A 26,062-nucleotide genomic window follows, 5' to 3' on the forward strand; every position below is an offset into this window, starting at 1 on the left:
GTTCGATAAGAAAGGATTTTTCGAAACTCTAATTCTAAGGGGGGAAACCACCCCTCAAACATCAAAATATTTTTTATTTAAAAACCGGTGAGTTTTTCGGAAAAACTCTTAAACACGTATATTTCTTTTTGTTGTTTTACATATTTTAAGATTTTTTAAAAATTTTTTCAGGGTGTTTCATAAAATATGACCATTGAGTAATCACGATTCTGCTTAAACTGCTTGACGTTTAAAGCTGATTTTTGGCAAACGGATTGACTGTGTGTGGTGTAGAGGTTTGATAAGCACAGGTTTCTAGAATCTCAAATTCCAAGAGGGTGAAAACGCCCCTCAAATATTACAATATTTGTTATTTAAAAAACGGTTAGTCTTTCGGGAAAACGCTTGCACAAACATAATTTGTTTTTTTACATAAATGAAAAGAAATTTTTTAAAAAATCATACAGGGTGTTCCAAAAAGTTGGGTAATTGATTAACCACGATTCTGCTTAAAGTGCTTGACGTAAAAAGCTTATTTTTGGCAAACGGATTTTTCGAAAGTCAAATTCCAACGAGATGAAACTACCCCGCAAATATTAGCAAGTTATATAATAATATCGCTATATTGTTTTTTCTCATGCTGACCTAAATGTGAAAATTTTTTATCCAGTTTGTATGTTAATGAAAATTCTTGCTTTGCTTTATCATCACCATTACAAATGATTAATTCGACGCGAACGAAGTCGCGGGTACACGCTAGTAGTAGATAAAATTTACAAGAAAGAAAACCCAGAAAAGATCCAGTGGTTCCCAAAATTTAAGCAAAATATCGTTTTTTTTTGGAAATTTTCAAAGTAAAATAACTCGGTTATCTTGGATTAATTTGAAAAACGGTTAATGGAAAATATGTTTCTTTTATCGAGTTCTACCAGTCCTGAAAATATTTGCACTTATTTAAGACTCACCCTGTATAATTCGAAAAATAAATGCATACGATAAATCTTTCGTTAATAAATACCTGAACTTTTCTTTATGTATTGTGATCATCATGTTATACTTTGAAGAAGAATAACCTAATAAAATTCAACTATTTAAATAAGTGAATTTTAGTGCTCTTACAAATAAATTGTTAAGACAATTTAACATAAAAAGTAATATGTTATGTTCACTATTTTGTTTGTTTTGCTATATCATTTGATAAAAAATTTAGTACTTGAGTACTCCTGGTATATACATTAAAAACACTTCAGATTATATTATTAGGATTTAAGTAGGTGATTCTCCAAAGCACCACATTATTCACTGTGACACTGTTCGAAATGGTTTTTAAATGTCTTATAGTGTTTGTGTTGTTTGTTGTGGGGCATATTTCAGCTGAGAATTTAACAATACAAATTGCAGATGGTCAAGTTAAAGGAGTAGAAACATGGAGTATTGCCGGTAACACGTATTATGCATTTTACTCCATTAGATATGCCAAAGCTCCCACTGGAATATTAAGATTTCAGGTAAATTTACACAAACAATATTTAATTTCTGAATATTAATTTTTTAGACGCAAGTATAGTTTTACCTCTTCTTAATTGACAATGATAGTCTTTATAAACTCCCCGGCACAAAATTCCGCCATCCTAAAATTTTGACTAAGTTTGATGTTTCACTTTCCTGTAATCTTAGATGTAGGTATTCCTAACATTTCATTTTTTGAATTATCCTATTACCTTTATTCTTTTATGAGCTATACATTTTTAAATAAAGTACTGATATTTTTGCAATCTTAAATTTGTTGAAAATGGAGCTCTCAATGCCCACCGTTATATTGAGGATGTCCTCCCAGAAGTTGTCGTTCTATTTGCTCCTTTCATTGGAAATCAGTTTATACTGATGCATGATAATGACAGGCCCCACGTTGCGCGGGATAACGAGTTAGCCCACGGCCACACAGAAAGCGTTTTTAGCGTTTTGCGTTTTTTGCGTCTCGAGCGCTTTTTGCGATTTTACCGTTTTAAGCGCTTTTTTCGATTTGTGTCCATTAAAAACACGCAAAAGACGCGGCAGGTTGTTGCAGTTTCTATCAAGATGTCAATTAGTAACGTCGCAAGCTCGTGGATTCCCGGCCCGTCCAACAATCAATCCTGTGAGAAAGGGATAGGCGAGATCGGCGCCGTTAACGTTGAAGAGACGAAGATCGAAGATGCTGGGATTGAATTGTGGACGGGCCGGGGCATATATTCGGAGACAAACACAAGCTAGTGCCAGTGGTGTGTGTAAAAATAATAATAACTATTATTTGCTATTTATTTTACGAATTTTAGTTTATATGTTTATAGTTTTTTTATCTTGTATTGTTTGTGGTCAGTACTTGTTATAATTATTATAATATAATATAAGAAATAATTATAATTATATAATAGAATAGTAAATATTTCTAGTTGCTAATGCAATTTTAGGACGTGATTTATGAAACATTTTGGAGTGAAACTTCTTTACGCGTGCTGGAAGTAAAAATTCAAGGCCGTGACATACGAGCTAGTGAGACGGCCGTAACACACGAGCTCGTTGTAACGAAACGTGTTAACGGCTTAGAAATACGTAGTGACGCGACGTGTATTTGTGAGCAGTCCACGTGTTTATCGAAAATATTAATGTTTTAATACAAATTTTGTAAAAGTGAATCAAATTATTACGTGTAAAAAACATTTGTTACACGTAAAAAACTATTTTTATTATTTTACAGAATAAAACTGTACACGTAAAAAACTATTTTTTGTACGCGTATAAAAGTATTTGTTACTGGTAGAAAACTATTTTTTACGCGTATAAAACATTTTGTTACGTGTTAAAATCTATTTGTTACACGTAAAAACTATTTTTTTACGCGTCAGAAACTTATTGTTTCTGGTAGAAAACCTTTCTTACGCAAAAAAAATATTTTTTACGTATAAAAAACTATTTGTTACACGTAAAAAAGTAATTTTTACGCGTCAAAAACTTATTGTTTCTAGTAAAAAACTCTTTTACCCCAAAAAAAATTTTTACGTGTAAAAAAATTATTTGTTACACGTAAAAAACTATTTTTTACGCGTCAAAAACTATTTGTTTCTGTTAAAAAAAACTTTTTTTACACAGAAAAAAACACTTTTTACGCATAGAAAAAAAAATATTTTTTACGCGTAAGAAAATATTCCTTTAATTTATTACTTTTTCAACATAAACATTTCCTTCAAATTTTTGAATTTAATAGAATCTTCGTAAACAGTAGATATTCTTTATAAAAATATTTTTAGATAATACCCTAAAATGAAAAAAATGCATACTATTTAATTTATTTTTATTGTATTATTAAATATAACGTCCGCCTATGACCGGGTCTCATCTTAGAAAACGCTAAAGACGCTACAGAAAACAAACTGATTTGTTTTCATTTGCGTTTTTTGCGAGACACGCCGACAGCTACACGCTTTTGGTGTGGCCACTCCTATATAATCCTGTTATTTTGTTTTAGTCGCTAAAGACGCTTCACGCTAAAAACGCAAAAAACGCTTTCTGTGTGGCCGTGGGCTTAGGAGTATGAGTAATTAACAAGTACCTGGATGAGGTTGGACTACGAAGACTGGAATGGCATCCTTTTAGTCCCGACCTAAACCCAATCGAACATTCGTGCGATGAACTAAAGAGCTGTTCTTCGTCGTCCTATTCCACCACAAACTTTACAAGAGCTATGGCTAGCAAAAACGGAGATTCCTTCTTAGCTCTTGTAAAGGATTTTCTTGATCTATAGCTTGATATTCATCATGAATACAGGGTGGCGCACCTCATTCGCCTCGGTTGATTATACGAAAACGGAAAGATGTAGAAACAAAATATTTTATGGGTGTATGTGGGGAGGCAATGTGCACAATTTAAAATTATTTTGAAATATACAGGGTGTTTCAGAACTAAGATCCATACCAAAGTAATATTTTTTGTTATGGACCACACCGTATTTTATTTCATTTTTGGATTTGTGGGCCCAAAAAAAGGCATTTATTATAAGGGTTAAATATGTTTAAAATCTTTGGTTTTTGAGATATTTAAAGATATTTAAATTTGCATGCTACAATAGAATATATTAACACCCTGTACAGGACTTTTCAGAATTAATTCTTGTGCTGAGTTTAAAGGTAAGGAAATAAACTTTACTAGAAAATGTTATTACTTCCTTAAATTTATACAGGGGTATCAAAAATTGCTGATTTAATTTAAGGATTTATTTTACATAAAAACTTTCTTATTTCAAATACAACACCCTGTATTTTTTATAATAAATCGAATCAGATTCAAATGCTCTTTCAAACTATATTAGGGTTTCCTAGACCTATCTAGATCAGATTTTGAATAAAGAGCAATTTTTTAATAAAATGGCAAACAAGAGGGCTAGTATCGTCATGGCAGCTTCTCTATTGACAGCTATTTCCAAAATTGAAAATAGTTTATGGACTTATTTATATTTATACCAGTTTACTTTTATTTAATTTACCTTAACTATTGTTTAATAAACCATATGTATTAAATATGTATTTGTGAATAATTATTTGTGCTATACGTGGCAACTGCGCAGTCTCTAATTATTTGTGCTATACGTGGCAACTGCGCCGTCTCCATACATCGTCGCATTGCGGCGGTAGCCGAAGAAGAGCGAGGCCCCCAGGCCAGTGCTGCCAGGTCTGGTGAAATTTCACCAGATCTGGTGATTTTCGACCCCACTTGGTGAAATAGTGAAAATTTTTTGAAAAAGCCTATTTTCTGGTGATTTTTGGACACTGGCTTTTATTAAACAAAAAACACTATTATATTATGAGTTTACATTCAAAACGTAACAATGGTTATTGTAAAAAATAGAACAAATATACCTATTAAACTAAGTTTCAGGTAGAAAAATTAATTAACTTGAGAATTGACTTGAAACTTGACTTTTTTACATGGCTATCCATTCGTTCCGCCAGCAGATACTGCTTTATTTTTCTAGATAAAATAATGAATACTTATTTATTAAATTATTGTAGGTAAATCCAAGTAAACTATTATAAATTATAAATAATAATGTCCATAAACTAATGTCGACTTTGAAAATAGTTACTAACTGTCAATAGAAAATTGCCATGGCGACCGCAGCCATCTTGATTGCAATTTTATTTAAAAATGGCTTTTTATTCAAAATCTGAGCTAGATAGGTATAGGAAACCCAAATATAGTTTGAAAGAGCATTTGAATCTGCTTCGGCTTATTTTAAAAAATACAAGGTGTTGTATTTGAAATAATGAAGTTTTTATATAAAATAAATCCTTAAAACAGATCAGCAATTTTTGATACCCCTGTATAAATTTAAGGAAGCAAAGCAATTTTTCAGTAAAGTTTATTTCTTTACCTTTAAACTCAGCACAAGAATTAATTCTGAAAAGTAATGTACAGGGTGTTAATAATCTATTCTATTGTAGCATGCAAATTTAAATATTTCAAAAACCAAAAATTTTAAACATGTTTGACCCTTATAATAAATGCCTTTTTTGGCCCCACGAATCCAAAAATTAATATATATATTAATATATATATATATATATATATATATATATATATATATATATATATATATATATATATATATATATATATATATATATATATATATATATATATATATAATAAATAATATTTTTAGCCTTTGTGTATTTTTTCTAATTTCGAAAAATCGAAAGTAGAGAAAAATAAATAAATAAAAAGTAAAAATTGTTTTTGCTTGTCGTAAAGGGGAACCAAGCTCCACTCCCACAACCGGTTTCTGGGCCTACCCTTCATCAGGTGGGCTGTCCAGGGGCTGGTTCTCACCGATACGGCAAGCAAAACTTCTTCTATATCTACAGACGATGTCGTAAAATGTCGGTGAGATATTAGTGCATCTCCCGTCAAAAGATGGTAAAGAGCGTTTTTCGGCCCGCTCAAATATATGAAATGAACAAAATTCTTACAGCTTTAGTGTATATTAATAAATAATATTTTCTTGCCTTTAGCTGTGTATTTTTTCTAATTTAAAAATATTATTTATTAATATACACTAAAGCTGTAAGAATTTTGTTCATTTCATATATTTGAGCGGGCCGAAAAACGCTCTTTACCATCTTTTGACGGGAGATGCACTAATATCTCACCATTGACATCGTCATCGTCTGTAGAAGAAGTTTTGTTTCAACTGGTGAGAACCAGCCCCTGGACAGCCCACCTGATGAAGGGTAGGCCCAGAAACCGGTTGTTGAGTGGAGCTTGGTTCCCTTTACGACAAGCAAAAACAATTATCTTTTACTTTTTTTATTATTTTAATTTACTCTACTTTCGATTTTTTCGAAATTAGAAAATACACAGCTAAAGGCAAGAAAATATTATTTATTAATATACACTAAAGCTGTAAGAATTTTGTTCATTTCATATATATATATATATATATATATATATATATATATATATATATATATATATATATATATATATATATATATATATATATATATATATATATATATATATATATATATATATATATATATAATAACATAAGAAAAAATATAACTTTGGTATGGATTTTAGTTCTGAAACACCCTGTATATTTCAAAATAATTTTAAATTGTGCACATTGCCTCCCCACATATACTCATAAAATATTTTGTTTCTACATCTTTCCGTTTTCGTATAATCAACCGAGGCGAATGAGGTGCGCCACCCTGTATATAATATTCATGAAGCTATAGATCAAGAAAGAATAACTACCCTTATTCATTCGATACGACGACCTTGAGCCGTTTATTGCTGCGAGAGGTAAACATACACGCTATTAAAATTATTATAACATTATTGTTTTTGTCAATAAAAGAATCTCTGAAATCAATACTTTACTTAAAAATGTGTAGCTCATAAAAGAATAGAGATAATGGGATAATTCAAAAAATGAAATGTTAGGAATACATCTAAGATTACAGGAAAGTTTTTTTTTATCCAAAATGCCCATCTCATTTTTTCCATAGGGTGTTTTGAATTTATTGCAAAAAACAACGTTTTCATTTACCCCGGTATAAACCCACCTAACCGAAGAATATAAGCCATTAAAATAATAAAAAATAATGCCAATAAATTTATCTTCACACTGACAATAATCATAAAAATCGGATTACCACTCAACATTACCCTCTAGCGGACAAACGAAGCACTTTTGTATAGAGGTAAATTGTGTCCAATGAACTTATTTTGATTCCAAAAATACGTAGTAGTTCTCTCTCCACGTAATATTGGGACACCCTGTATAAACTATAATTAAGTTTGCAGTTGGAGGTTGGAAGTTTTGGTGTTGCAACAGCAAAACAAAACACTAAATTGTGCAGGTGTAAAATGTCCCAGGAGAGGCACTCTGTAGAGATGATCTCTGTAAAGTTTTTATTCCGGTTTTTATATAGGTTATGTTCAAGCTATTATTATGCCCTAATATAATATTCCATCACACTAAAATGAAACATAAAATAGCACTAAAAGCAAACCCCCCTGTTGCTTTCCATTTTGTGAGTGTAAATATAATTAGGACTGGCGCAGAGAGGAAGCCATATTTCTATGTTTTGCTTGTTATTTCCTTCTCTTTAGCCTAATTGTCGTGTTTTTCGTTAATTTAATTATATTACCCAGTTAGTTTTATTACATTTTTTTGATACAGTTAGAGGTATTAGATTTTTCATTTCAGATGCACAATACCTATAATGAACATTACTAAATTCTCTCTAATTTTGTAGTCTTTAGTATGACTTGACCGCCACAGCGTTGCTCACTTTTACATATTTTCATTTAATCAAAATATTTTAGGAAACAAAAATAAATTAATTATAAATATATAAACAGTTATTATTTACATCGACAAAATCCACCTCCTTAACAGCACTTAACAGACATAAAGGGCTATTACTACCGCTTTCCAGTTTTAAATATTCTAATAAAATTGCAATGGTTTTTTTACGCTATCTTGTATCCATTTCGCACTAAACAAGTATCACAACACAACACAATTCATTTAACCCACAAACTCATAATACAAAACTAAAGTGTCAAAACGAATGGCAATGTCAGGAAATAAATAAATAAATGTGGCAACTTGACATTTTTTACAGCAGAGCTACCACCTGAATCTCCAGCGGGAAATTTAAATTCCAGTTAGTCAGCCCGGCGACGAATATGTTGGTATGGTTGGCAACAATGAATTTAAAAATCGCGTCTTCGATTACGTAACTAAAAGTTTAATTGGTATCAAATATAGTTTCTAATCACTAATTACAATAAAGATTAAAATACCGTGTTCTGGTTATGTATAACCAAAGAATATCTTAATACCCGTATAACGTTTTTGTAGGCCCCTGTTCCAGTAGATCCTTGGACTGACGTGTATGACGCAACATATGAGAAGAATATTTGCTACCAGGTAAACGTAGACTCTTCGGATGAAGATGAAGACTGCTTAACATTGAGTGTCTACACACCTATCGTAAGTATAGTTAGTTCTTAAAATAAACTAAATTCCCTAAAACTGCGTTTTTACAGCAGTTTTTGTGGTTGTTTTTTTATTCTTTACATTTACTTTGTATTCCGTCATATAACTCTAACAAAAATTAAAATATTTTATTTTTTAATGGAAAAAAATGAGTTTTCAAGATTTATTTTGTAGAATCCATTAAACGATGATAATGAAAAATATCCAGTAATGGTCTACATACACGGAGGTGGATTTTATTGGGGATCTGGTCAGACCAAAAGTTATACGGGTGGGATTGGACCTGGTTATCTAATGGACAGCAAAGTCGTTATGGTCAGCATTAATTACAGATTGGGACCATTCGGTAAACAATTAGAAAAATAAATATCCTTCAGAAACATTTTAGATAATGGTGGCCCACTATTTGGAAAAAAATTGTATGCGCCCACCATAGATAAATGAGACAAGTTTAAATTGGAGCGTGCCCATAAGGACAATGTAAACACTATTTGGCGCTATTCTTGCAACAATCGCGACCCAAAGCTTTTGAACATTTCGGAGCGGTTCGGCTTTTTCCGGAATTATATCGCCAAATATTGTTTATTCAAAATTATTATTATTTTCTTTTAATTTTATAAATAAAATACAGTGTGGTTGCATACAAGAAACTTTATTTTATATAAGGACATGTATGAAATACCTATGAAACATTGGAAACCGACGTTATGCCACGATCCACGATGGTTTTTGCAGTTCACAGTTCACAGCACAGCTTTTTAAGTTTTTAATGCCACTTTTTCACAATTATCACGGGTTTGAGTAAATAAAACTTAAATTAAACTCACAAGATAGCAATAATTACTTTGAAAATGGACGCGTTAAACACTTTTCGGATTTTTTTCAATGAGAGCGGTTTAGATTTTGAAAGATTTTGTAATTTTTGAAGATTCTGACTTTGACAAGAGATATGGACAAGAGAAAATTATTTCTGTTTTTGTTTGCGGTTGTTCTTAGCAACCGCTATAGCAGCGCCAGATCGCGTACAACGGTCGCGACCCAAAATTTTGACGGGCATTCCAATCTAAATTTATTTCCTTTATCTATGGTGTGCACAATGTGCGTATATTTGAAGTGAAACTTCTTACTAACAGCCTATACCACAGAAGCCTATACCATAGAAAAATAGGTTGACAGAACTCAACAATAGGTTATGAAATTCAAGTAACATTGACATTTTTCATCGTTTTATCCACATTTGACCATTAGTAATCAGATACCTGAGAAATTGCTATGCTACCAATATGCTATGCTACCAATATGCTCAACGTGTATCCAGAAAACGATTCGCATGGCAATAAGAAACCAAAACCGACTGCTTGGCGTTCTACTAAACGAATACTTTCGCTTACCGCTTTGAAAACGTAACGGTTTTATGTCAAGGTTACAGAATTCTAGCCATCTGCTTTCAGCTCTTCGATTAGCTTCATGGTTGATGGTTGGCTGATCATGAATTAACCTACGCATGACAGATCTGGCTTCTTCTTGTACAAAAATGTATAGTAATAACAGATACAACAAAATTTTAATGGCATTTGTGGGAGTGGCTACGTGTTACACATAGGCAAGCAAGCTTTTGTGTGGAACTTAACAGCCTTATTGCCCACACTTGTAAAATACACCCTGTATGATCTAGTACGATTTTATAGGTTTCTTCTCAACTGGTGACACAGTTATTCCTGGAAATGCCGGACTAAAAGACCAGACTTTAGCTTTGAAATGGGTACAAAATAATATTGCATATTTTGGAGGAGATACCAGCAAAGTTACCATTTTTGGAGAGTCTGCTGGGGGAGCTTCCGTAGCATATCAACTTTTGAGTGCTAGTTCCAAAGGTAAGAAAATATAACTGATTATGGTAAGAAAATCCATACTAAGGGCTGGCAAAGGTTAGTTTTGAGTCGAGATTTCCGTGTTTAAGAAGAGTATAATGCGTTTATAAAGTAGTGAAGAAAGAGAGAACAGTAAAAACGTTGTCAAATTACCCGAGAATCTGTGCACATTGCTAAGAGACGTAAAAGGGTATACAGCAGATTCGTCGCGGTCGACCGGTCGACCCAATCAGTACTTAAAATTCTAGAGAATGTAGTATGTATGTATATCATGCGTTTAGCTTTACGATTTAATTACGTCTCGTGATACTTTATTTGTTTATTTATTAACGAGTCGTTGTAATTTTCCTTATAGCTTATAAATTTTTAAGTGCAAGTTAGAAACACTTGAACTTTTTGTAGAAATAAATGGAATTGAGTTGGTGTTTGGCAGTGGTCGCGCTATTAGAACTCCGAAATTCAAAAATCGATATCTCGAAATCCATTAGAAACAATTGATTGTAGTTTTTTTCAAAAACTTTCTTAATATTTTTGTTATATTTTCTTCGCAGACAGTATGCGAAAATCTTTACAAATAAAAAAATTACACGATTGCTGAAAATTGTTATGCACTAAAAGTAAATAGATGTTTTTTTTTTAATTTTTTGCCTAAAAAACAAGCCTATTGAATTTTTCTTATTTAAACATCTTGTAAAAAATCCGAACTTCAAAAAAAGTTTTAATATCTAAAGTGGTTCTTGAGTTATCGCATGTTATGTGATAAAAAAGAGTTTTTAAATTATCGCGATTACTGTCGTTTTCTCGTTATAAAAAATATGGATACCTTAACGATATCCTTATAATTCCATTTCAAATGCCCAAAAACATATCTAATGATTTTATCTAGTTATCTTTTCGAAAAAAAAACTTAAAAATAAGCGGTTTGCGATCGTGATTTTACTTGATAGGGAAAGGCGTACCGGAGAAATGTGACAACGCCGCAACAGCACACCGTCTCACTTCTCTCACTCCAACTTAATAAGATCCCTATGCGATTTACTTCCACACATGTAACTACCGATCCAAAAGTAAGAGTTGTCGGCACGGTATAACTCAAACAAAAAAAATGTATAAAATTCGAATAATTCTTTTTTAGGTTTATATACTGCAGCGATACTGGAATCTGGAACGGCCCTGTGCCCATGGGCTTTTCAAAGGAACCAAACCGAAATCACCTATAAAACGGCTAGTTTCATCGATTCCCAATTCGATGAGAACAGAGACTCTCAACAGCTTCTGTCCTACCTACAAACCGTAGACGCTAAAGCTATTGATGATGCGTCAAGAAACTATACCGACTGGGTAAATTATTTATATTTTAACGCTAAAGTCAGTGATGGACAAGATATAAGAGTAACGCTTTTTGGCTGGGAATACATGAAATGACTAGACATTTCAGGGAATGACGGATTTCAGTATATGACGCCGACATATACAGAACTGTATAAAACACGTATTACCTTTTCCAGGCTGAACCTTATGTTGAGCCTGGTGTGACTGGCATCCTCAACGGACAATTACAACAAGGATTTTTCTATGCGCCCGTAGTCGAAGTTGTCCACGATGGAGCCTTTCTAATTACTAATCCCTACGAAGCTTTTGCATCCGGAAGTTTTAATCAAGTTCCGATTTTAATTGGAACTTGTTCGGAGGAAGGATTAATGAGTTACGACAGTAAGACCTATTTTAATTAACATACTTAATTTTTTATTTAGGGACCGATAATAATACAATAATTAATTTGTTGAGTGTGTTCCAATATCTTTGCCAGGACCATAAAGATTCATGATTTAACGGTTCTGAATTCATGACAAAAATGTTCACGTAATACAGTCTTACCAGTTATAAACATCCCCTACACTATCCCCGAAATGTTTTACGAAATATTTCTGAAAATATTTAGTGAAACATTTAGCAAAACATTTCTGGAAATACTTTCAGAAGTGAACTCAAATATAAGCCCGTGTTATAAAAATTAGTTCCCACGTTTCTCGAAATAGAACCAAATAGACCGAGATTAATAATAAAAAACAAACATTACAGTTGAGGGTTGGAACCTTTGGTGTTACACAGCAAAATAAAACACTAAATCACCACAATACACCAAAACACTTTTACTTTGACACTGGACGCGCGTTTCGCTAACCATGTTAGCATCATCAGCAGATGATTATAAACTGAAAACAAACAACCAATCACGGCGCGTCTCGGTGTATTTCAGGAAACGTGGGAACTAATTTTTATAACACGGGCTTATACAGAGTGTCCCAGAAATAAGTGCATGTATTTTAAGGGGTGGTAGATCTCGATAAAAGAAACACATTTTCTCTTTATCTTTTTTATCGAGTTATTTTACTTTGAAAATTTCCAAAAAAAAAATGATTTTTTGCTAAAATTTTGAGAACCACTGGATCTTTTCTGGATTTTCTTTCTTGTAAATTTAATGTAATACATAGTATGTTGCCTTGATAATTTAAGAAATTATGTTTTTAACTAAAAACTAAAAAAAATTACAAAAAGTTTTTCAAAAAATTTCGAATTTACAAAATTTTTTTTTTGCGAAAAAAAACCTCATAGGCGTGTTTCTGGGGTTGAACTATACTACCAGTTAAAATACTTGCACTTATTTCTGAGACACCCTGTATTTATCGTACTATTTCGTAAAATAGCACGAAGCAATCAGGGCCAAACGTTATGGTAGCTTCAGAAAAATTAGTAAACATGGAGTATAAATAAATATCCTTAATGTGTAATGGAATGTAATGTAATATCACTATACAGGGTGTCCCAGAAATAAGTGCAAGTACTTTAACTGGTATTTATTTTATTCTAAGAAAGTTGCGATGAGTTTTTTACGGCTGTTAAGCTATCTTGTACACTTCACACTAAAAGAGGTTCTAAAAAGAATAATGTTCGACTGCAAGGTCTGCTAGTAAACATTTTCAAGCTTAAAGTATCACAACACTATTTTATTTAAACCAAAAAGTTGTAATACAAAACTAAAGTGTCAAAACGAATGACAATGTCAGGAAACAAATAAATAAATGACATTTCTTATAGTAGAACTACCACCTGAATCTCCAGCGCGAAATTTAAATTCCAGTTAGTCAGCACGGCGCCGAATATGCCCTTGGTTGGCAACAATGAATTTAAAAATCGGGCCCTTGATTACGATAACTAAAAGTACACTTGTACAGGGAGTACCAAAAAAGTGTGAGTGGATGAAGAGTGGATCCTGTATTTAGTTTATATTTTTTAATTAGAATATTTGACACTAAAAATACGCTTTTATATCACAACTATATTAATGAATGATTTTTTTATTGCTAGTTAATTATTAATTACTATGTTTAGCTCACCTCTATGTGTACTTATTTCTCTAAAGTTACTGATGTGTATGTCTTCATAAATATGCGTTTTTACTCATGCATTTTATGCATCTATCGTGTATACATTGCTAAAGATTACATTTTCAATTGTTCTCTTTGCAATACAGTAATAACACAGCTATTACAGTATGTCTGCCTACATAAAGTAGGTGGCATTCTTTTATAGCTAATGAATGAGTACATACACTTCAATTAATTTTATTTATTCAAAAACAAATATGTTTTATGATGATGAATTGTTTGATTTATTGAATACCCAGATTTAAAGATTACCGCATTTGTTTTTAATATAAACAGGGTGGTATACTTTCTTAACAAGTCTTTAACAACAGACTGATTTTTTTTATCAAAAACATTTGCAGCTCATCTTCAATACACCTTATCAGTGTACGATCTCGATCATGCACTGCTAGTACCAATACACTTCAATTAATTTTATTTATTCAAAAACAAATATGTTTTATGATGATGAATTGTTTGATTTATTGAATACCCAGATTTAAAGATTACCGCATTTGTTTTTAATATAAACAGGGTGGTATACTTTCTTAACAAGTCTTTAACAACAGACTGATTTTTTTATCAAAACATTTGCAGCTCATCTTCAATACACCTTATCAGTGTACGATCTCGATCATGCACTGCTAGTACCAATACACTTCAATTAATTTTATTTATTCAAAAACAAATATGTTTTATGATGATGAATTGTTTGATTTATTGAATACCCAGATTTAAAGATTACCGCATTTGTTTTTAATATAAACAGGGTGGTATACTTTCTTAACAAGTCTTTAACAACAGACTGATTTTTTTTATCAAAAACATTTGCAGCTCATCTTCAGTACACCTTATCAGTGTACGATCTCGATCATGCACTTCTAGTACCTCAAGGTATGCATTGATTTAAAGATTACCGCATTTGTTTTTAATATAAACAGGGTGGTATACTTTCTTAACAAGTCTTTAACAACAGACTGATTTTTTTTATCAAAAACATTTGCAGCTCATCTTCAATACACCTTATCAGTATACGATCTCGATCATGCACTTCTAGTACCTCAAGATATGCATTGATTTAAAGATTACCGCATTTGTTTTTAATATAAACCGGGTGGTATACTTTCTTAACAAGTCTTTAACAACAGACTGGTTTTCTTTTATCAAAAACATTTGCAGCTCATCTTCAATACACCTTATCAATGTACGATCTTGATCATGCACTGCTAGTACCTCAAGGTATGCATGTGGCAGATGACCAAACGAAATCCAAGATTGGAGATGAAATAAAAAATATCTATTCACCCAATGGCGATATGCAGGACAACTTACTTAGTGGTATTCAAGTAAGATATTTTAGAAATATTATATGGATACACCGGGTGGTCTCAAAAGTGTGGCTTACCTCTATAACTTTTTTATTTTTTCAGATAAAAAACGAGACCTGGTATGTTAGTATATGACATAAATTATTCACCGGAAATGGCTATGACTTTTGATTTTTAAATGGCACCCTCGGTAATTTTTTATTTTATTCGATAGAAAATGACACTGGCATATCATGTGTCAACTTTTGATATATTCGCTTAAAAAACATATTTTAAATTTCAATCTATGCCATGGTTGTGTTAAAAACACCAATTTTTAATCAAGGAGCCGCGGAAAAATAAATGCCCAAGTCATATTTTTAATCATATCTCAATGTTTTCAAATGGAACGAGTGTGGCTCATTAGCATATTTGAAAAAAGCATTTTTTACGAATAATTTGGTACCACACACTTGGTATTTCGAGTCAAACTGTCGTTATGAATCGCATGTTACAATTTCAAAAAAACCATATGCGAAAATGTCAAAAGTTGACATATGATATGTCATTCTATTCAGAGTGTAATTTTCTATCGAATAAAGTAAAAAAATACCATGGATGCCATTTAAAAATCAAAAATTGTAGTCATTTCCGGTGAAACAGGAACTGATCGAAAATAACTTAAAACGTCAATCAATCCTAATTTATGTCATATACTAACATACCAAATCTGGTTTTTTTATCTGAAAAAATAAAAAAGTTATAGAGAGGGGCCACTTTTGAGACGTTGTAATAAGAATAAATAAAACTGATTAGAGATTAGAGACATACTACTCCTTGAAAAAGTAATAAAATTATTTTTCTTTCAGTACTACACAGACCAAAATTTCCAGAAATCGCTAATTAGCCATGCCGAATTACAATCTCAGTATACAGATGTTTATTTTTATATATTTTCGTATTCTGGAGACATGGGAGGAAATAGTGATCACCGATATCCAGGTAATAAACATGACTTATGGTTTATATCTCTGTGCGGGTTCATTTTCTTATACCGGGTGCGTCCCAAAAGTGGCTCACCCCTATAAGTTTTTTAAATTTTCAGATAAAAAAACAAGATTTCTCACTTAAAAAAAATTGTATTTTAATTATGAACCGCATGTTACAATTTCAAATAAGCCATATGCGAAAATGTCAAAGTTAACATATGTTATTCTATTCAGAGTGTCATTTTCTATCAAATAAAGTAAAAAAAAATACCGAGGGTGCCATTTAAAAATCAAAAGTTGTAGTCATTTCCGGTGAAATAGGAAGTGTCCGAAAGCAATTGAATACGTCAATCAATCCTAATTTATGTCACATATGTATCTCGCTTTTTTGTCTAAAAAAATAAAAAAAGTTATAGGGGTGTAGGTATATGATTTTTGTTCAAAATATTGCCACAAAAACATTCTTTCTATCTCAGTGAACAATTATCCTGATTCGACTTTCACGTAAATTAAATTAGAACATAAACAGTTGCGTTGCACTGATATCCCAAAGCATTCTGAACGAAATTCAAATTTTATATTACTACCTGACAATTGACAATGTTTCCAGTAGTAAATATAGTATTTCCGAAGTCAGTTGGAAGTACACAGACTCTTAATTCCTATGTCCCGCCGTTGCCGACAAAACCACCGACAAAGACAGTGCCGAAATTGAATATTTTTCGGTTTTTACTGCTCAAATTAATTGTTGGGTAGCATTGTTTGGTCCCAGCCACATAACTGTACATACTGCAGGGATAAGTATATCCCGCGTTACAACACTGCAGGGATAAATATATCCTGCATTATAACACTGTGGGACAAATGCATCCCAGCCACACATTTTTTTCATGTAACTATCGTACAAAACTTATATACTTATCTTTTGCTCATACTGTTGGTAGAGCATTATTTCATAGTAATTTTTAGAAGTGGGAACTATCGAATGAATACTATCGAAACATTCGATAGTTGCAATTCATTCGAATAATTCGATAGTTAGTAAGAAAACATTCGTTGAAAACTATTCGGATAAAAATTATCGAATAGATCCGTCATCTGCCTTGAAATATTGTATTCTAGTAATTCGGCAGCAAAAACCATTCATTTATAAAATTCATTCATTTATTCGTCAGGATCGATTATAATAAAATATTAACTGAATTTTAGTTGTCGCCCGGCGACGTAGGTTTCTTTCCGAGAAACCCGACAGCGGTCGGTGGCAATGCTATGAAAGAAGCCGACATCTTTGATTTTTTTGCGGAGTCAGATATAGATAAGGACACATTATTTTTTTTATTGAGGTGCTAGTATTTACATAGAAAATACATTATGAAGGGCGCTGTTGCCATATTTTGGTATTAGTTGATATTAGCAAAGAATATTATTGTTTGGCTTTAGTTAGTTAGGGATAGTATGTCTATATATTCTGCATTTTTTTTATTAATATTCTGTTGTTACACTGCAATAATACTTGTTATTTTGGATGTAGGAAAATGATTTTTAATGTTTTTAAGCAAAGACTGGTTTAATAAATAATAATAACAGTAATAATTTGTTATACCTATTAACAACAAAATTTAAAATCATTTAATATAAATATTTTTTAAGTAGTAGCAAAATATAAACAACAAATTAGATGTCAAAATTATTTATATTAGATCCTATTTAAAAATAATATAGTCTCTAAATTTTTGGCAACGTTGGTTTATTAAATAATAATAATTACAGAACTAATTTGCTATATTAACAACAAATTTTAAAATCATGAAATATAAACATTTATTAATTTTCTAAGCATGCGGTGTAATGGAAGGAAAATATAAATAAAAAATTAGAAATCAAAATTATTTATATTAGGTGCTTTATATTACTAAAAATTATATTTACTTTTACTGGCATTTACTTTAAAAAATAAATGAAATATTTCTTCGCAAAAAACTACATGTAAGAGAATTACCATAAACAAAATACAAACATCGTTAACTTTTTTTTTAAATTGGCACGTGTAAAACTTTCATTTTAATTTTCTCACCCCATAGTTTGAGTTCGATAACCCCCCATTTATTTAACAACATTACTTAAATATAATTATTAAGTTCAACTAATTCATATTATTAAAACATCTAAAATACAAATATGTATTTTTAAAATTAATTGTAAGTTCATCTCATCTCTCTTAAAAATTGCTACTTCTCAAAATTTCCCATTAAAAACTAGACCATATACCATATAAAATTAAATAATTGAAAGATCGGACTACGGAAAACCACACAAATTATCGGAAAAATTTTGACCACCTTCACATGCACACAATCGTCAATAAATAAAATTAAAAAATAACTACTATTTTAGTATTTTAACTATTTTAATAAACGCAAAAATAGCACAGTATTTATACGGCGAAGTTATAAAAATTTGGAAGAACCAATAATGCACTGACGCATACAAAAATCAAACGAATACTAAATTTCATTTATCAAAAGCATTCGATAGTCGTGGCTCAACGATAACCATTTAGTCGCACGGCGAGGTTGTCACATATGCTTTAGTTTACAAATGAATGAATGATTTTATTCGAATAAAACCATTCGATAGTTGAAATCATTCATTCATTAACCATTCGATAGTCTAATTCATTTGATAGTTCCCATCGCTAGTAATTTTCACTAATTTACACACCTATTTTACACGTTTTTTCTCCAAAATTCCAAGCAGCCACGTGTACTTGTCGACATAGAGCTGCTTAGCAATGTTCCATTGTAAACATAAACATTAAAAGGTATGTAACTCGGCGAGCAAGACATGAGCCACACTGAATAATCCCATCCCAATGCATTTTAAAGCGTAGTTTTGATATTCGTCTATATAGAATCTTTATTGGGACGTATATGTCCCCGCAGTGTCAAAAGGGTTAAAGTTTTTTTAAAGTTTGATGCCCTCTAACGGACAAACGCAGCACTTTTTTATAGAGGTAAAATTGTGTCCAATAAACTTATTTTGATTCCAAAAATACATTGTATGTCCAAGGAAAATTGGTACACCCTGTATACATAAACATCTCACTCATACTGTAAAAGTTGTGTGATTTACCGAACTTATACCGTAAATATCTATTATCGGCTGCAAATTGCTAATATAAGAAACACTACACTGGACAGTATAAAATAAGTCATTGTTATATTATTTATTAATTCCATATTTTTATACAGGTTCTGGAAATGTAACTCACACAGAAGAAGGGAATTACATATTTGAAAGAAACAACCCCAAAAATTTTCCTGTAGATGACCAACTAGTTCACGAACGTATAGTAAGATTATGGGTTAATTTTGCATACTACAAGTAATTAAACCATAACTTTAATTATATTATAAATATTATCCAAAAAATATTTCAGGAATCCAACTCCTTCTGAAGATTCGATTTTACAGAACGTGACTTGGCCTTTGGTTACTGAATCGAATTTTCAATACCTGGATATCGGTGAAAATGTGCAGATACTAAAGGATCCCAAGAAGGAAAAATATAGTTTCTGGAAAGATCTTTACGAAACCTATGGAGTTAGACCATACGAAACATATTAGAATGTCAATAAGAACTAAATATACAATAAATAAAATAATAATTTCTAATGTTTTGTGGGTTAAATTTCAAACCGGTCCATAAATTAATTCATTTTTTTAATAACTGAACGACAGAAAATAAATTGCGAATTAATATTGAACGACAACTAAATGTCCCAATTCTGCCATTACCATTAAGTACTTAATTACAATTTTCATTCATTGTTAAGTTCCATCCGCCTAGAGAAATGAAGCATTAAAATTGTTACTGCATTTTCACGAAATCTTAAAAATATTTCAAAAATGGTAAGGTTTTTAAGTGCGGTAAACCTTAATCAAATTTATCTTTATTTTAATCGTAGAAACTAAAAATGTAATAATATACAGGATGTACCTTTTAAAAAAATACTACTTTTGATATTTATTTATTTGGGACACTCTGTACCTTTTGAAAATAATTTTAAAAATTGTAGCTTTTAAAGCTTCATTAAGAACGTCGCAATTAGTGGAATAAGTTACTGGTTGCAATTACACTTTATACTTTTTAGTTTACGATCATTCACAATGTCTAAAAAAAACGAATTAATTAATAGTGTTAAGGTGGTGGCGCCATCTGTCGGAGAAGCGAGAAACTAAACCGCAACGCGTATTGCTGGTTGCCTACATTGGAAAGAATTTACTAGCAAGTAAAAGAAATACTACAGAATTCTAGAAATAGAAACTTCCAGAAACAGTTGGTTGGGTATATAAAGGCGCGCGATCGGCAGTTGGTACAATTTGGAATTCGAAAACACCGCGTTTTAAATTGTAAATCGTGACAATTTGGCGAAGGAATTTTATAGATAGTTAATTATTGTGTGTTGTAATTATATAGTACAAACTGTGTGTAAATAGTGAGAAAAATAAATTCGTTAAGTAGTTTATCGTGAGTTTAAATTAGTGGAACCACGGAATCCGTAACAATAGAATATCCTAGCAACAGTTTGCAGTAATCAGTTGAATCCATAGAGTAAGCCTAATATTTAGCTTATAAAACAATAAACTTTTGGATTCTAACATTTTCTCTTGACGGATGATAATCAAAGGCCAAAATGACATTCCTCGCAAATTTTGAAGTATAATTAGTGGAAAAGTCAAAATTTCGCTAACTTTTTCTACTAATTGAAAATTCCTTCCACTAATTTTAACGTTCTGAATGCTTACATTCAAATTAAAGGAACAAACTTCTACGCTAATTGAAACCACTAATTTATTCCACCAATTGCGAGGTTCTGAATGAAGCTTAAAGCACTAATTTGAATGTAAGCATTCAGAACGTTAAAATTAGTGGTAGGAATTTTCAATTAGTAGAAAAAGTTAACAAACTTTCAATATTTCCACTAATTATACTTTGCGAGGAATGTCATTTTGGCTTTTATCTTTCGTCAAGAGAAAAAGCTGGTTAGAAATCAAAAGTTGATTGTTTTATAAGCTAAATATTAGGCTCTCTCTATGGATACAACTGATTACCGCAAGCTGTTGCTAAAATATTCTATTAATTTTAATTGTGTTTTTTAAACATTGCGAATGATCGTAAACTATAAAGTATAAAGTGAAATTATTGAAACCACTAATTTATTCCACTAATTGCGAAGTTCTGAATGAAGCTTTAGTAGTCCTCCAACGATTCCATTACTAACAATTTCAAAAAATTTGATCATCTGGCTACAATATTCCGTGTCGAATAGCGTGAATAACTTTGTAGAGGTTGAACCAAACCAAAGATGTAATTTTTAGATATACAAAATGCTGCATTTTTTTGTTCAACGTATTTATTTACAGTTTTTCCTCAAAAAACATTAAAATTACATATTAACGTCTTTCAAATTTAATCGCGATATCTCAAAAATAGTTATTTTAAATAATTACAGATTTAATTAAGTTAAATACATTAAATCACGTGTAATTACGTTTTGTTATACAACAACGCCATAATCCGACAGATTAAATAAGTTGATCGAAACTATTGGTCCATATTTGTCGTGCACGTGAAAAAAATATCTGTAAAATGTACGCCATATGTAACTTAGCGTCCGCTTAAGGAACGAGTAAATTGAGTTTCCATTTAGAAATGTTAATTTTATCGAAGATCAATGCGAGGCGTAATTTTGTACAGATGTAACGAGTCGATTCAAACCAATCATTATAGGAATTCCATTGAGAAATTAAATAATTAATTAAATGAAACTTACATTAAAAAAAGTCGAAAATAAGTAAAAAAAAATAGACAATTGTGTCGACTGAATAGATTTTTTAATCGTGTTTTACAAGATTCTGTGAAGTGAAACATACCAATCTCTCAATAGTTTCTTTTATTTATAGTACTACAATGTAGTGATGGACATTACGATTCTTTTTAGTGAATCGAATCACACGATTCAATTTCTCATATTGAATCGACTCCTACGATTCGTTCATTTGAACAAACCACATGCACAATTTACAGTTCATAAAAACAAGAATCGTAACTGGCACTACCGGCGATAATTTGGCCGGACAATTACTTAAGGAACCAGAAGAAGAAATATACAGTTCTTTCATTTGTTTTTCAACACTTTATGGCATTGGAGTAATTGGAATGATTATTTTACCAACAATATTAAATTATCAATCCAATTTATATATACTATTTGTTAAAGACTTCTTAATACAAATTTAATATTTTTCGAGCCATATTTTAATTCCGATTTAATAATCATATAATAAGTAGTATATAATACCGCATGATTGAAAAAAATGGCATCCAGTTGGCTTAGATGAACATCGTTGACATTCCCCATATAATTTTACATATAAAATGACAACGATCTTCATTTTATAACCATCGCTGACGCTGTTTTTTGTCACATTGAGCAGAGGCCAACAATATTTATTTGGAGTTGCATAAAACACGATTTCGTCTTTTAGTCCGACATTTAATAGTCGGTAATATTATTTCAACAAAAATATTAACGTAAAAATTAACTACCTTATAGATACTCCCGTACTAAGCACAGTATAAATAAGTTTTTTTCTTGTAAATAACTTTCTTATCGTTTGCATTTTATGCTCATGATGTTTGTTTAGGGCTTTTGTTCAAGTCAAAATATTTTTGTGTCTGCATTTATCCCTATATCATCGCCGGCGCCGCGCCGCGCCGTATAAACGAACGATTGCATTGTGATCCGATTCTTTTTTACGGCTCATCGTTCAAATCTTATGGATCCGTGCTTGCCAAGATTCAATTGAACGAACCGTATTGTAAGCAATGAATCAATTCTCACAAATCTTTGAAGTGATCCGATTCAATTCTCACGATTCTTTTTTACGGTTCATCGTTCAAATCTTATGAATCCGTGCTGGCCACGATTCAATTGAACTGATTGATTGTAAGCAATGAATCAATTCTCACGAATCTTTGAACGCACGATCGCATTGTGATCCGATTCAATTCTCACGATTCTTTTTTACGGCTCATCGTTCAAATCTTATGGATCCGTGCTGGCCACGATTCAATTGAACGAACCATATTGTAAGCAATGAATGAATTCTCACGATTCTTTGTACGCACGATCGCATTGTGATCCGATTCAATTCTCACGATTCTTTTTCACCGCTCATCGTTCAAATCTTACGGATCCGTGCTGGCCACGATTCAGTTGAACGAACCGGATTGCAAGCAATGAATCGAGTCTCACGATTCATTTTTAATACTCATTCAAATGAACGACTCGTTCAATCTTTGCCCACCTCTACTACAATGGTCCCAAATTGTCAAGGCATACTATTATAAAATTTACTGAAAAAATTTAGGAGAAAAACTATCTAGATTAGATTCGTCGATTAAGTCGCTCTCGGCCTGATCCACCGCGACCTTCTCAGATCTATTGTGTTCTAAAATTATCTAGGTACGGTGTTAAAAAAATTCTGTGCTCATAATATTGTACAAGTATTTTCATTTTCTGAGAAGCACAAAGCATTTTGTTTTGTGTTATGGAAAATGTACAGGAAGCCCCGTTTAAAAAACACAAATTTAGGTATTAATACTTATTTGATATTAACACTCTTTATATTTGTCAATGAATTAATTTTTGTTTATACAAGTTCTTCACAAAAATTTAACAATATTATGGGGTGGATACATTTTAATAAACAAAGTCATAAATCATAATTTTCATATTACACGTCTGAAATATTACAAAAGGCAATGCAAAATAATTGCTGCTAGTACTGTGGCAATAGCAAGTCTAGTATAAGCGATTCATACTGTATATAAAATTATAAAAAAATAAAATTTCACGACTTACATCCCAGTGATAACGAAAGCAGACTAGAATTAGATAAATGGTTTCTGGAATAAGTTCAACATTACTGAAACGAATTAAAAATGGCCAATGTTAAAAAAATAAAACTACCAACTTACGTTGGAATAGAATATAATCAACGGCTCTTAATATTTTTCCATTTAAAATATTTTTTTACATAAATCGGAATCTAATATACCGGGGTTCTTGACAGGTTATTGGCGAACTACTAATAATCATCAATCTTCAACATTTGTCTCATCTAAATGAATTCGTATCTCTCTTAGTTTCTGAAATGCCAATGTTGAGCATCGAAATTATCACCATCCTGTATATTAGCGTTGTTTTTCAACACTTGAAATAAAACCTGACACAAAAAAATTATCTGCCTTTATTTAATCTAGAAATTGAGCGATCCTTTGTTCCAAGACAATAATTTAGAAGAAACTGTAGATTATTAGTATTTAGAACTGTCTCGGGTCATTTAGTCCCAACACATATACAATATGATAAAAAACGCCGTCAGCAATGGCTATGAAATGAAGATTACTGTCATATTATACAGGGTGTCCCACAATGAGTGCGACAAACTGAAAGGGGTTGTAGAGGGCATCAAAACAAGTCATTTGAGTATAGGAACCCATGTCCGGAAATGTGCCGTTTTGGCAGGAGGTGGAGTCAAAACATTTACAAAAACTGCTCAAAGTTCCGTCCATTCTGTTGAAGACACAAATGCACACGCCTGTTCCCTGTTGATAATAGGGCGTGCAGTCCGTGTTGGTACCTTAGGGCACGTCCAGTCAAGTTCCTTCCGCTCATTTTAATAATATCGGACATGGGTTCCTATACTCAAATGACTTGTTTTGATGCCCTCTACAACCCCTTTCAGTTTGTCGCACTAATTGTGGGACACCCTGTATGTAAAATTATATGGGGAATGTCATCGATGGTCATTTGCAAGCAAACTTGACGCCGTTTTTTCAATCATGCGGTATTTTCCGCATAAAAATACTCTGTCGCAATCAGTATCTTTAGTGATATAGACTGTAAATAGTAGAATCCAGCAGAACTAGATATTACTTTCGAACCAAAATGCGGTATAAAAAAATTGATAAAATCTCGGTTACTCACTTTATTAACAGCCTTTTCGAGTAGAAGATACGCATCGGTACCCGCGGCCGGAGAACCGCATAGCGGACTCCGAGGCAGACCTTCATCGTCCTCACTCGTATCTCCCCTGCCTCTTCGTAGCTGAAGTCTCGAATTCAACTCAGTCTGAAACAAAATAAGATAAAATAAGTTAAATTGTCCACTTCTAAAACTTATCCCTTATTGTTATTATTCCCTATACATGCATTAGTAACAATATTTGGATTAACAAAATCAAGGTACAAATTTTTCTCTTTAGTTCAACTCGTCATTAATAATGTGGAATGTCAATGTTTTTTGCACTAGTGTAAAAAATAGCTACTTTTTGCCCGTTAGTAGAAAAAATATTTTGGATTGTGTATTTTAACAACCCCTAAAACTTTTTTATTAAACATTTTCTGGTAATTCTCTAAACTAACGAGATAATGGACTTGACTATATCTTTGACTCACCCTGTACTCGCATATACGAGAAAAAAATATATAAAAATAATTCATGAAAATTTCCTAAGAACATTAAGAATTCAGTTAATAAAGATATTACCTATAACCATCGAAATAATTAGTTAGTTGTTTAAACAGCCTAATTAAATAGAAACCAGAAACGACCTAGACGATTCTCTATTAAGATTTTACGGCCATAAAATCTAGACATTTTGTCTAGACCGAACGTTCGGCGATAGGTTTATTTTACTACCCTCATTTTCTTATCTCAGGAAATCCCCTGTTATTTTCGGGCGAGAGAAACAGTGAGTCAGCTGTCTTGGACAGTTTTATTAATAAAGTTCGACACTAAAAAAGAGGTCCAGTCATCGTCTGCATATAGGATTAATTTAGCTGCGAAAGTATTTTGAGTCAG

General features: G+C 31.7%; 2 protein-coding genes across 5 annotated transcripts in view; one reads left to right on the plus strand and one right to left on the minus strand.

Annotated features, from left to right (window-relative positions):
* LOC115890830 overlaps positions 1–26,062 on the minus strand; it is a 253,104-nt gene that overhangs the window by 62,573 nt on the left and 164,469 nt on the right. For all 4 annotated transcript variants that reach the window (XM_030911185.1, XM_030911197.1, XM_030911182.1 and 1 more), the window contains one exon: positions 25,187–25,330. In XM_030911185.1, coding sequence (XP_030767045.1) covers positions 25,187–25,330 — 144 coding nt within the window. The remainder of the gene's footprint in view (positions 1–25,186; positions 25,331–26,062) is intronic.
* On the plus strand, positions 1,254–19,798 carry LOC115890852 (venom carboxylesterase-6-like). Its single transcript, XM_030911207.1, has 10 exons — positions 1,254–1,487; positions 8,396–8,527; positions 8,708–8,879; positions 10,222–10,407; positions 11,540–11,745; positions 11,913–12,117; positions 15,012–15,178; positions 16,009–16,141; positions 19,380–19,512; positions 19,568–19,798. Exons 1-10 carry the CDS (start codon positions 1,299–1,301, stop codon positions 19,752–19,754), a joined length of 1,710 nt encoding a protein of 569 aa, XP_030767067.1. The 5' UTR covers positions 1,254–1,298; the 3' UTR covers positions 19,755–19,798.

This window comes from Sitophilus oryzae, unplaced genomic scaffold (genome assembly GCF_002938485.1).
Source record: "Sitophilus oryzae breed Bouriz unplaced genomic scaffold, Soryzae_2.0 scaffold_1178_pilon_pilon, whole genome shotgun sequence".
NCBI classification, from domain to species: Eukaryota; Metazoa; Arthropoda; class Insecta; order Coleoptera; family Curculionidae; genus Sitophilus; species Sitophilus oryzae.

Coding starts and splice junctions, on each gene's coding strand:
- LOC115890852 (XM_030911207.1), top strand. CDS start 1,299: ATGGTTTTTAAATGTCTTATAGTGTTTGTGTTGTTTGTTGTGGGGCAT. Junction 8,528..8,707: donor TGAGTGTCTACACACCTATC/GTAAGTATAGTT, acceptor TTTATTTTGTAG/AATCCATTAAACGATGATAA. Junction 11,746..11,912: donor CAAGAAACTATACCGACTGG/GTAAATTATTTA, acceptor TACCTTTTCCAG/GCTGAACCTTATGTTGAGCC.